The 13868-nt window shown below is 34.5% G+C and overlaps 2 protein-coding genes across 3 annotated transcripts in view; both read right to left on the minus strand.

Moving 5' to 3' along the window:
* The window catches only part of sstn (stepping stone), a 76909-nt gene that overhangs the window by 42453 nt on the left and 20588 nt on the right, over window positions 1-13868 (minus strand). For both annotated transcript variants that reach the window (XM_069828584.1, XM_069828582.1), the window contains exon 5: window positions 855-1160. In XM_069828584.1, the coding sequence (XP_069684685.1) occupies window positions 855-1160 (306 nt within the window). The remainder of the gene's footprint in view (window positions 1-854; window positions 1161-13868) is intronic.
* On the minus strand, window positions 4754-13865 carry LOC138701564 (myb/SANT-like DNA-binding domain-containing protein 3). Its single transcript, XM_069828585.1, has 3 exons — window positions 12563-13865; window positions 11271-11501; window positions 4754-6249 (listed from the first exon to the last, which is right to left on the minus strand). Exons 1-3 carry the CDS (start codon window positions 12738-12740, stop codon window positions 5804-5806), a joined length of 855 nt encoding a protein of 284 aa, XP_069684686.1. The 5' UTR covers window positions 12741-13865; the 3' UTR covers window positions 4754-5803.

The raw sequence follows: 13868 nt of genomic DNA on the forward strand, positions 1-13868 counted from the left end.
GAAAAACTACGAACAAGAATGAGGAAAGTGATGTTACTCCATAATAACACCAGTCCGCACCCTGCTAACCTGACACAAAACACTATCCAGGAGTTGGGTTGGGAAGTCATTCCACACTCACCTTATTCACCTGATCTTGCGCCCTCAGATTTTCACCTTTTCTGCTCTCTATCAAACAACCTTCAAGGAACTGCCTTTCCAGATAAAAATGTGCTCTGAACATTGCTTGACGACTTCTTTAACTCAAAACCACGCGAGTTTTACAGGCGTGGAATCAAAAAACTACTCCAGCATTGGCACTGTTGTAAATAATGAAGGAGAATATATTGTTGATGATCAACTTCTCTCTTATGTGTATCTGATGTGTTTAATAAATTTATGAAAAATCGCTACAGAATTATGCACCAACCTAATACTATTTGAACTCAGAAAATGAAATTTACATTACACATTGACCAAATCATCATTCATTTACAGTTATTTTTCCAGCATCACTTGCACATTCTACACACTTTTTTTACAACTCAACAAGTCACCATATCCCTTTCCCTGCATAATTTGCCATTTGTTTATTTTTGATTCACAGTTACATAAACGCCATCTAGTAGTGAAAGTTGAATTTGCTATGGAGAAGGTTCAAATTTCACACAACAGTTATACTTGCAGCAACCCTCATAATTCTACCACCTCATTGCTGGAACATGATTTCTTTACTTCTAAAGAGGATGCTTTCACATTGTAATAAATATCCAAAACTCGAAAGTAATTAAGGACATAGCTGTTATTATTATAAGTATGTTTTAGTACTATTTAATGATCAACAAATGATTTCTATCTTCAATATAGAAGCATACCTGTTCCTCTCCTGATGCCAGCGAACCTGATTCTGGTTGGAAGGTTGCGAGGCTTGATATCTTGTCATGGGAGCTGTTGTCAAACGTATACCAGAGTCTACCTCAATGTAAGGTCCATAATCATGTCGCATCCAGTAGCTGGGAAGGGTGGCTGCAGTTGTTAGTGTGGATCCCACATCCAGTCTTGTTCGAATACTTTCCAAATCCAACCCAAGGTTAGAGTACTGCTGCATGTAATGTCCGTTACCACCTCCCATTCCTGGACCAGACAGTTGGCCACATGTGAAGTATCCACCACTGCCATGTCTATACAGAAAACGCACCCAAAATTATAAGAAACTTCCTCTTTCACAAAGCAAAAATATATCATATCATCAGTTTTACAGCTCTATTCAAGCCTTGGCTTCCTTCAAAATCTTTTTCCAGGACTCTCTATCCTTGGCAACCACCCATAATCTTTTAACTCCATGACTTTAATTTGGAGAATTAGATGTGGCCTCTTATCTTTATATAATATTGTAATGTCTGTAGAAGTATAAGTAAATTATATAAAAGTGTTTTCCTAAATCTTTCAAATAAGTGTTGGCACAAAAATTAATGCTTACACAACAAAACTAAAAAAAAGATGTCATTAATAAAACATAATTTCTCAATATACATACTGCAGTAATTAAAATACAGTACCTCCATTAAGTAAAGATTTACCAAATCGAAATCACATTCTTACAGACAGTGCACTATTAGCCAAATGTCACTATTATAACACTGGCTTCCCATATCAGAGACCTGGTGGAAATATTGGTGACTTTGGGTAGAATTTGTAATGAACAGAGACTATGTTGGGAGCAGATTTCTGCGAAGTACTTCCATTTTTCCTGCCAATATTCCACCAATTATTATTGTAATTATTGCCATAACTGTTAAAACGATTACTTTGAACCTTAATTCCATTCTAATACAAGACCACTCGGTGGCAGCTCGTGGTAAAATTTATACATAGGTGTTTGCAGTTAACATATGTATAAAAATTTTACATTCCAAAAACGGCTTTCAAACCTTGCAACATATATTTAACCCTGATAGAAAGAAATAAGTAATTGAAATATGAGATAACAAATTATTTTTTACCATGGAATTACAAGTAACACATAACTATGTATGGGTTCAATTGTTATTAGTAGACCATATAACTTTATACTCTAAAAAACCTGAAACTATGCATGCAACTATGCAGTAGAAACTGTTGAAATATGTGCTAAAAAGTTGAAATATATGCAGTAAAAAATACATTTTAGAGGTTTAATAATACAATATAAGTAAAAATAATTTAAAGTAATGTGTAAATAAGCCATATTGCATAGGAGACGATTTTCCCATCAGTAGAAAAACATTTGTCTTCAATAAAACTTTTCTGCTTCTTTTTTCTTTCTGCATGTCAGCAGTTAAACTTGTAAGCAGATCAGTCATATATTGGTTCTCCGCTCGAATGTGCAGTAAATTTTGTTGAAATGAAAATTTACACTCCAAGAGACTTCAATGTCGCAGGTATTTAAATACATTCAGTTTTGTTTCTATGAAATCAGAGCACACTAGCAGCACTGTCTTTGCAGCAGTTCCAGGACCTCAACAATACATGACTTTATTGTTGCAGGTTTGAATAAATTCATTTTTGGTTCTACAAAATCAGAGTAAAAAGGTGGTAAAAGTCTGAATGACATATAGGCAACATGTATTTTCACCATGGCTCCTGAAAAACTACTAGTATGTAGCACAGAGCAGTAGTTTGCCTCGTGTTAACATGGAAAACAACCCAATTTATACACTAGGGACAAGTATCCATTGTCACTGCAGCAATTTCATGTCCTCAACAGTAATTAAATAATTATTGGCTTTATTTCTGACATAATTTTTATATTTCTTGGAAATTATTCTTATTTATATCAGAGAGAAATTTTGAAATTAGATAATAAATCGGGCAAAACAAGTAAAGATGTGAATATATGCATTTAAATATGCAAAATAAAAACATATTTGTACTTAAAAGGGAAAACCCACGAAATATGCATTTATGCAAAATAAAGTTGGTTTGATTCGAATGTAAAAACCATGATTGGCAAGGTTTCACTTTTAATTTTTCAATATGCTAAATCAATAAAAATATTCAATTGCATGAAGTTTCGCTGTCTAGTTATTAGGTTGCATGCTGACTGTCACCACCATTCACAAGATGCTGCTAACAGCTCATGAGCTTGGTGGCAGAGCAACTGTCATCTCTCGCTAGACTGGATGGAAACTAATGTTGTGTTATGGCTACGTGCATCAACTCCGGTTACTGTAATCACTGGTTAAAATTGCCACTTAACCCCTGATTGAGAACTTTTATGGTGTATGGACGGCGATTAGGTTGGTAAACAACGATAATCTCTAACCAGCCATATTCGAGCAGTTAAGAGAGATAACCAGCGATTAGTAGTAAAGTAAAATGGCAGCCAGATTCGCAGCTGACGATTTCGCAGACGAAATATTGTATTTGGATTACTTGGACGGGGATGACGGTGAACGTGAATCTATGTTAGTGGAGAGAGGGGATCCGTTTGAAGAATTGAGTGATTTAAAGTTTAAGGAGAGGTTTCGTTTGTCGAAAACTACTGTATCAATGGTACTTGAAGAGATGAGGGATCGCTTGGAATACCCTACAAAGAGAAACAATCCTGTTTCACCAATGAATCGGCTGCTAACAACATTACGATTTTATGCGACTGGTGCATTTAACATTTTAATAGGGGATTCTACGCAGATGCACCGAACAACAGCAGCACGAATCATTCACGATGTGAGTGAAATTATAGCATCGTTTAGCCCGCGATATATATCTTTCCCTACGTCGGAGGCTGAACGAAGAGAGGTTATGGACGGATTTTACAGCATTGCACAGTTTCCTGGCGTAATTGGGGCACTAGATTGCACCCACGTCCGAATTAAATCTCCGGGGAGACAAAATGCAGAGGTGTTCAGAAATAGGAAAGGATATTTTTCTATAAATTGCCAAACTGTAAGTGATAGTAATTTATTAATTAGAGACGTAGTTGCGAGGTGGCCTGGTTCTGTTCACGACAGCACCATCTTTCAAAATTGCGGTAAAAGGGCTCAATTTGAAACAGGAGAAATAGAATATGGTTATTTGTTAGGAGATAGCGGATATCCATGTAAACCATATCTCTTGACACCTCTACTGAACCCAGTAACAAGAGAAGAACAGAGATATAACCGGGCACATGTAAAAACAAGAAATACTGTAGAACGACAGTATGGTATCTGGAAAAGAAGATTTCCAGTTCTCTCCATGGGCTTAAGGTGCGCAGTACCTAAAGCTCTGAATATTATCGTTGCAACAGCTGTGTTGCACAATATAGCTATTGCAACGAGAGAAGACAATCCACCAGAAGATATGGAAGTTCGGCGCTTATTGGAAGAGCTGCGACAAATCAGGGGCCCAGACATTGAAGACAATGAACCTGTTCACCCGATGCACCTCATGTACAGGGGTGATCATAATGCTGGAAGAGCTGTTTGACAGGCTTTGATAAATGGCCATTTTACTTAGGTGAGTCTTACTTTATGACACCGTACCTGTAAGTAACCTGAATAAATCTAGTTGTGAAGTTATAATGGTAGATATTTAACACAGGTATTATCTCATATCAGCATTTTGTATTTAAAAAACAAGAGAAACCAATACAACATGAAAGTTTATAGCAGGCCTAAGCTTAACCTATTTTAGAAATGCAATAGAGGTTAGAGATATCAGTAGGTCTACATAATTTAGGTGTTATGATCTCCACCTAGATTAAAAAGGTAAGGAAGCTGAGGATGAAATGTTTCATTAAGATAATTAAGAAAGGTTTTTTAATTTTTATTTATTAAACAAATGGGTTCCGAGATTGTGACAGTTCAGGTTCTACAAACATTTACAATATCTTAAAAGAACATTAGTTTTAAAGAGCTATTTACAGAAAATATAATGGTAGTTCAGCAACACAATTCATTCACAGAACGGGAATGGTAAGTACAATAAGTCTCAGGCTGCAGCTGCAATGTAAGCCTTCGGGGCCTTCCTCTGTATAAAGAAAAATAAGTACTATTTATACTAGTGCCTTCTTAAAGTTGCAGTACTTGCTAATCGTAATATATACTGAAAAGCTAGTATTTACTTAAAAAGTAGTAGTAACAGGTACTATTTCCTTATTCACCGCATCCAATGAGTTGATAACTTAAAGCTTGAAGTTCCTGAACCTACATTGTCTTATTATTGTGGGCTCTGACTTAATATTCCAATTAAAGAACAGGTGAAATCCTCTTGTCAAAAGCAAATTAGGAGCTCCAGATAGTGGGAGGGGGGAGCAATTGGATGCATTATGGAATATACCCAATCCAAAGAACTCGGAACTGTAACCTTGCCTTCTATGTTCATTTATCATAGTCTGCTTTAGAGTCTCAATGAATTCTCTACATGTAGATCTGTTCATTGTTATGCAACAAGAAACAGAACATGTAGGAAATGCCCTTTCTTAAATTAAGTATACCACAAAATAACAATAAATATATAAGGTATGGAATTGTTCAATAAATTGCCTCCTTTATTCTTCGAGTAAAATATTGCAAATATGAAAAAGAAAAAAAAACTGGTTTAAAAACAAGGTTATAATACACTGTTCCTAATCCTGCTGCTGACGATAATTAAGATCTAATTTTCATTCTATAGAACAATATGCTACTTGCAAATTGTCCAGTATGAAAGATTGTGTAAATTTTAACAGGTGAATATGTATAATATAAAAATGTATATGATATTATTATTAATACATTGACCATGTTCATTACAACAGTTTGTTGTTTAATAACAAAAGTAAACTGAATTCAAAACAAAACTACAACATTACTCAATTGTATCAGCAGTTAGCACTGTTATTGTTTTGCCAGTACTTCAGTTTTTCTTTTAAAACACTGAACTTCATTTCTTTTATTTTCACGTCTTCTTTCAATGAACTTAACTGAAGTTCTTTTATTTCCATTTCTTTAGAATGTTCTCTCTTCATGATTTCGATTTGCTGTTCAAATAATGAAATTCTTGTTTCACAGGCATTGCTAATAGCGGCCCGAGGAGTTTTCATTTTTGGCACCCTGTGCTTCGAAGTCTGTGGGGTGCTTAAACTTCGGGGAGGCACTGTCAAATTTGGAGACACTACTATCGATGCAATTGATGGTACTGCTGTTGAAGTCAATGGTACTGCCTGGGGCGAAGGTGGCTCTGCTAATGGTGTGGGGGATGACATTTCTTCTACAGCTGTATCCACAGAATTGCCATCCATTACAACATCACATGGAAGATCCAAAACTGAAACAAAACATTAATATTCTTATGGTTATCCATAATATAGCTGTTTTCCCTCATCGTCAGTAGTATTTCTATTGCTTCATGCTTGATATTGAATAGTGTGTGTGTGTGAGTGAGAGTTAAAATTTAGTCGTGTCCTAAGTATGTGCTGTTTATGTAGACTTGTGTGTGTATATATTTCATATTATTGTAGTATGCTTAATTGTTAGTTTTAGGGTACAATATGCAATAATTTCATGTCTGTTACTATGTTATTATAGTGTGGTTTGTGTTTATATAATGTTCTGCATAATTCGATTTATTGTATGGTTTATGTATTGCTTTGATTTGTTCCATTGAATGAAATGCTGCATATTTGTGTTGTATAGGGTGGTTCGATGTATTGTGTAGACTATGTATGATGTTTTCCCTCATCGTCAATAGTCTTACTATTGCTTCATGCTTGATATTGAATACTGTGTGTGTGAGTGAGAGAGAGTTAAAATTTAGTTGTGTACTAAGTATGTGCTGTTTATGTAGGCTTGTGTGTGTATATATTTCATATTATTGTAGTATGCTTAATTGCTGGTTTTAGGGTACAATATGCAATAATTTCATGTCTGTTACTATGTTATTACAGTATGGTTTGTGTTTATATAATGTTCTCCATAATTGTATGTTTTATGTATTGCTTTGATTTGTTCCATTGATTTAAATGCTCCATATTTGTGTTGTATAGGGTGGTGTTCGATGTATTGTGTAGACTATGTATGATGTTTTTCCTCATCGTCAGTAGTCTTACTATTGCTTCATGCTTGATATTGAATAGTGTGTGTGTGTGTGTGTGTGTGTGTGAGAGAGAGTGAGAGAGAGTTAAAATTTAGTTGTGTACTAAGTATGTGCTGTTTATGTAGGTTTGTGTGTATATATATTTCATATTATTGTAGTATGCTTAATTGTTGGTTTTAGGGTACAATATGCAATAATTTCGTGTCTGCTACTATGTTATTATAGTGTGGTTTGTGTTTATATAATGTTCTGCATAATTCGATTTATTGTATGGTTTATGTATTGCTTTGATTTGTTCCATTGATTGAAATGCTGCATATTTGTGTTGTATAGGGTGGTTCGATGTATTATGTAGACTATGTATGATGTTTTTCTGCAAGACTAAGCCTGTGAATTGTAAAAGTTTTCTTGGATGATAAATATCATTATTATTATTAACATTGTTTTTATATTTATGTATTAATATTATTGTACAATGCAGTCATGTAAAATGGCCACTTAGAATCATTCCATGACCAATCAACACAATTTCGAAGTAAAATCTCCCTTGATATCTCTGATTTATTTAAACTTGTTACATCACGCAATCTTACATAGTTATGAATATAAATCATAAGAAAAAAAATTTCGTCTTCCATTAAAAAGCTATTAAGTATCAGTTTTTATACATTTTTTATCAAAAACTGTTACATCCTGTAACGGTTTATTATTTTCTCCAGAACCAATGATATACAGATTTAGGCAATGTCTCGTTTTAAAGTTCTTTTAATGGATTTAAAATTCATATGTACATGACAGGGGTTGCAATAAAAACATTTTTCATAATATACAAACTTCTCATAAAATGTTATTTTTAAATGTTGAAAAAAATCGAAAGTACTTCATACTGTCTCTTCCACCTCGCAAAGTTTCATTTTGGGATTATCCAGGTGAAAGAAGGTGTATAAGTTTCACATGTAGGAAGAAATGTCAGCATATCCATTCTAGTCTTTGACAAAAGTTTAGTGTTCAACATATCTGACTTAAAACCATCAGTTTTAAACAATATGATATTGGTTAATATAAATTCTACTTTTGGAATGTGATTACCAAGGTTGTGAAGTTCATGCATTATAGAGTAGTATTGCTATTTCGTATATATTGAACCATGTCCCATACGTGTCTGGATATGATAAAATGACATCACCTATATTTTGGTAGACATGGTGTACATTAAGATTGGGAAAGCGTGGTTTACAACATTACGAAGTTTAAATCTTCCAGTATTTATCTAATAGTATGTAAAGAAGGCAAATAGTCACCTACTGAACCGTGCATAGAGTGTATTACATATGCGACTTACTGTTAGGCGGTTATTGAAAGACTCTTTGCTTAAATTTGTTTGTCTACTTTAAAGACTTCTGTGATTGATATAATATGGATTGCTTCTCACACCACAGCTAAGTATCTAGAAACATCTAATATCAGACTTCTATGAGGATTGGTTAAGTATATACGAAGTAGCAATACTACTCTACCATAGTGCATGAACTTCACAACCCTGATAATTACTAAAAAAAATTAATTTAACCTGCCAGAAAAAAAATGTCTTGTATCAGCTTACCCTAGAACATTAAACATAGTTTTTGACGGATAGACTGGAGGTGGTGGTTGCTGGTAACTCAAGCCTACTGGTCTTTTGTTTAGTGCGGGAAGTGCTTCATGACCTTAGCATTCTTCTTCTTTTCATCTTAAGATAAAACATAAGCCCAACAAGTTGGTGTGTAAGTATTCACGTTACAAATTACATCAATAGAAGTATCCAGAGGACGTCAAGTGTTTAGGACTAATTAAAAGAATGAGTAGGTCCTCGTGGGCGATGAAATGTAACTACATCTTCGACTCCATTTTTCCCTGAAACATAACCATTCAGTTCACAAAATTCTAACATCTCTCCACTAGGGATGACCGGATAGTAGTTAATAATGAGGCAAAGGTAAACAATTCAGCATAAACTTTTGTTTCACACCTTGGGATGAATGAAAGCATGGAGCTAGTTCCTGGAATTGCCATAATCTCATTGAATTGTAGTGTCGGATGTCGTTCATTTTTTTATGTACTCTCTTGCATAACAATTGTAAAGTTCATGGTCTTGGAAAGTTAAAGTTTTTCCCATTCATGGAGTTCAAAAGGTGTCTTCATCGAATTTGTATGGCCTTTGTAGACTTTTCCTTGCTACCTCCCTTTTAACTGTACCCCCACCCCATCACACAGGCCTTTGCAGTGAATTGTAGCTGAAAAATACCCTTCTGCTTCAAGTCCCAAATAATTTTTGTGACAGAAAAGGTTTAAAAAGTTATCTTTATTTTTACATAGGGCAGCTGAGCTATATGAAAAATAAAAAATATTCTTCACTTCATCATTAAATTTTGACATCAAAAACTGAATAAGCTTTTTCCGAAATAAGTGAACGACCACAGTGTTATGCCATGGACTATACATATATTATGCAAGAAGAGTACGGTACATAGAAAATAAACAGCTGGCATTGCAATTCAGTAAGACTTTGACGATTTCAGGAACTCAAAAGCTCTATGCTTTCATTCCCTCAAGGCATGGAACAAAGTTTATCCTAAATTGTTTACCTCTGCCCCATTATCAACTAGCTATCCAGCCATCCCTCATGGAGAGACATTAGACTTCCATGAACTGAATGGTTATGCAATTTCTTTATAGAGTGGCTTATGGTGGTTGAGGCTATGTTTCAGGAAAAAATAGAATCAAAAATGAAATGAAAGTTACTCTTCATCCATGGGGACATTTTCATTCTTTTAAATAGCCCTCAATACTTGATGTGTTCAGGATATCTCTATTGATATAACTTGCAAAGTGAATCCTTGCACACCAACTTGGGTTTATTTTCTGCTTGAAGATGAAAATAAGATTGCTGAGGTCATGAAGCACTTCCTGGACTAAACAGAAGATCGATTAACTTGGAGTCAGCAGCAGCTACCAACTCCAGCATATCAGTCAAATACTATGTGAATGTTCTGGGGTGAGTTGGTGATAGTATATCGTGAAACAAATTTATAATGTTATAATTTATGGCACGAGTCACTTTTTAGGGAACAAGCAAAGTGGGTTTCACAATTTTGACGAATGCAATTACTGTATGTGTTCATAAATGTGTTTCATATATTATTTCTTATACAACAGCATTATAAAACAGTTAATAAAGAAATGACATCACATTTGTAGTGATGGATAGTTTGATATCATGGTCTATGAAGAAAGAGTTGCTACGACAACGGTGATGTATTAAATATTATAGCCTTAGCAAATCGTTTCATAATGTTAACTTTATGGTACATTTTAGTTTGCATGGTAATATTTTACGACATTAGTAAAATAATATTGCATATTATGCACGATTTATACTAACAATAAAGATCGTTTATAATGCTGATGTACAAAAAAATTAACGTTTTCTTCTTGCCGGTAATAAGTCAGCTAGATATGTCTAACAATAGATTTTTGCCAAAGGCTAAATCAGATATCGTTGTTGCACCTCCAAAATCTGCTATGTATATTTAAACTGATTTTATCAAGAGGAAGGAAAAAAAAAACACCACTTTTAATTACCTTAATTTTCGAAGCTACTTTCGATATAATTTTATAATTTTTCATGTAATGATTGAAATTATACCGAAAGTAGCTTTGAAAAATCAAGGGAATTAAAAGTGTTGATGCTTTTTCTTTCTCCTGAAAAATTGGTTTAAATGCACATAGCGGATTTTGGAGGTGCAGCGATGATATGCTGGCTATTTCTTCTTACATGTGAAACATATACTCCTTGTATAATATGATCCCATTACGATCCCAAACGAAATTTTGCGAGGCGTAAGATGATAGTATGGAATAGTTTTGTGATATTTTTTTTTTAATTTTGAAATAACCATTTTCTGAAAAATTTCAATAAAAGCCAATCAAAAGAGCTTTAAAATAGACATTGCCCAGGTCTGTATCTCAGCTGGTCCTGAAGAAACTGGTAATTAACTACTTCAGGACGCAACAATTTTTCATGAAAAAAAAAATATATAAAAATTAATACTTAAGAACTTTTGAATGGAATACAAAATAATTTTTTTATTTCCATTTTTAACTATGTAAGGTCGCTTGATGTAGCAATTTTCATCAAAATCCTCGGAATGGCGGTCAGAATGTGTGTTAATCGAATGACCCAGTAATTGTATAATATTGGTATGTAAATTTACCTTGTGTAACATCTTGATATGGGGCATCTGAATCATGTTGATTCGGAAGCGGGTTAATAGTTGGCTCTATTAATGCCATAACCTTCTCCATACTTCCTGAAGAACTTGGCTTGAAGGAGCCACCACCTGTTTTATAAAGCTGTACTTTTTCCTCGGCATACATTTTTCTTGTTTTCCTTTTCACATTTTCATAATATGTTTTCAGATTTTCGTGGTTTCGAAGAGTGACCCCTGTACAAAAATAATTAACAGAATTACAATAATAATTGCAAACTGATGAATGAATATGCACTGATTTGTGTCGCATCTAGTGTATCAATAAGAAAAATAAATACAATCACTATAGCATACTTTAGTTTGATTTCACACACCCACACACAAAATTGATATATCTCCAGAAAAACTACACTATAGAAGCCACACATTTCTTTTGGTTCGCTGTTTTCCGCAAGGGTAAAATTTCAGTATACGGATTCCTTATTGACAATTATATCTTAAAATACTAAAAAGAGCAGATTTGTCTGCGTTTGTCGAATACGCACCATCATGCTTATGAAAAGGCCAATAATTTATTTTGTGTGCACAAGGTTGGAATTTCGGAGGAAGAGGGGAAAGGAAGGAATCCGTGTTCAGAAATTTATCCTTCGCGAGATTATACACGATAAACACGTGGTTTTAATTTGCAGCCACAAACACTTTAAACAAAAAAATTGTTTGATACTTATCTGTGCATTCTAATGCACTGTTGTAGCCACACCTCCCTCACTTGTTACAAATAGGTATAACAATACAAGGGAAATGATTCGATCTGGACCTCCCGTATGTTATATTGGTAATAAGTAACAAATAGGGGAGGGGAGGCTACAACGAGTGCATTAGAATATACGGTAATTCCGTAGAAAACGTTGGTCAATATAGCGGACATCAACAAGGATCAGTGACAGGTTAGGTTTGGTTCGTTCACGATTTTGGTATGGCTACAAAAAAAAAAAAGTATACTATGCAAGGCATACCAAAAACCTGAACAAACCTAACCTGTGGCTGATCCTTGTTAAGGTCCGCCATACTGACTAACGTTTTTTTTTACCGAATTATTTAATATTTTACAAGAAAGTATTTGCGGCTGCAAACTAAAAGCACGTGTTTATCACTATGTACATACCACAGAAGCCAGTAAAACAAAATAAAATTGTGTCTTCTTTGATGTTTGTATTCTGGAGAATTTGGAGATTACCAAAAACTTGAATAATAAGCTCAAAAATTCGTCTCATTGTAATTAAACAATTCCTTACCTGCGATGGAGTTGAAATCTGCTTCCACTTTCTTCCATGTTTCATCCTTTTCTTTTATGGATATTCCATCTGTTTTTTTGTTCTCTATTACTTGCTTATATTTCGTAATTATATCGATCAATATGTCATTCTCAAACTGGGAGAAGTTGGCCGATCTTTTTCGCTTTTTGTTTTCCATTAATGCAAGAACCTAGCTACTTCTGAAGACAGTCAACACACAAATCTAGCGCCGGAAGATAAACAAATGAAACACGAAAATATCGGATACGTTCGTTTTCTTAGAGACCGAAGTAAGCGCGATCGTTTTTAAGCGTTGACTATCATCTTTGCGGCAGTAGAAGTACTTTGTTTGTGTCAATTTGTAGAAACTGTGTTCAATCACTGACATTACACCGGTTAAATGATTCGTTAGATAACCATCTGTAAGTAACCGTTGGTTACGAATGATGCACCGGAATTACATTTTAACTAAGGTTATTTTTTACCCGTAGTTTCGTAACCCTTGGTTACCACACTTTTAACCGTTGTTGATGCACGTAGCCATTACTGTTAAACGAATCACAACTCAGAAAGAATTAAACTGAAATGTTATTCCTGCAGCCACTGAGATCACTTGTACAAGCTGGAAATTTTCGTATTACCAAATTGCACTGTGCAATAATAGCTTCCATACAGAAAATACCATCAATTTCGCAGTCTTGAATAGCACTAAAAACAGTAAGTTACTTATATTGGAAAGTAATAAAGCAAATGTATGCCATTCAAGAGGATACTTATTGCTTTTAGTTTCTCTCAATGTAGTCCCTACCCGGAGATCCGATTGAGGGACTATTTTATCTCCGGAACATTTTACATTGAGATCAGCCATTATTGTTAGTGAAAAAGAGTGGGGCTGTAGTAGATGTTTTTACAGCTTATGTAGGTATCTCTTGATTATTTATTAACTCAATCTAAAGGATTGAAGCTACCTCATCATCACTAGGTGAGTACCTACGAGGGTTTATTAAGTATTGATAGATATAGAGGAAAAGGATAGAGGAAATGATCTCCTAGCCCTCGAATGCTCTAATACCATCAGAGTCGAAAAGAACAAGAATGTGGCTGCTGAAATATACAACCAGCATCGTGCTTTTTACCTACCATTTGTAAGAAGAGGAAATTCATAGTGAAACAAAGTGGAAAACGTGTTGTCAGCAAATAGGTGGATACACTACGAAGATAGATAGAAGAGGATACTTATTAAAAATAACAATATTAAATCTTGATTGTCTGCACTTGGATACACTGTCCTCTGAGCCTGATTCAC

This window comes from Periplaneta americana, chromosome 6, assembly GCF_040183065.1.
Source record: "Periplaneta americana isolate PAMFEO1 chromosome 6, P.americana_PAMFEO1_priV1, whole genome shotgun sequence".
NCBI lineage: Eukaryota > Metazoa > Arthropoda > Insecta > Blattodea > Blattidae > Periplaneta > Periplaneta americana.

Coding starts and splice junctions, on each gene's coding strand:
- LOC138701564 (XM_069828585.1), bottom strand. CDS start 12,740: ATGGAAAACAAAAAGCGAAAAAGATCGGCCAACTTCTCCCAGTTTGAG. Junction 11,502..12,562: donor AGATTTCAACTCCATCGCAG/GTAAGGAATTGT, acceptor ATTTTTGTACAG/GGGTCACTCTTCGAAACCAC. Junction 6,250..11,270: donor ATATCAAGATGTTACACAAG/GTAAATTTACAT, acceptor GTTTTGTTTCAG/TTTTGGATCTTCCATGTGAT.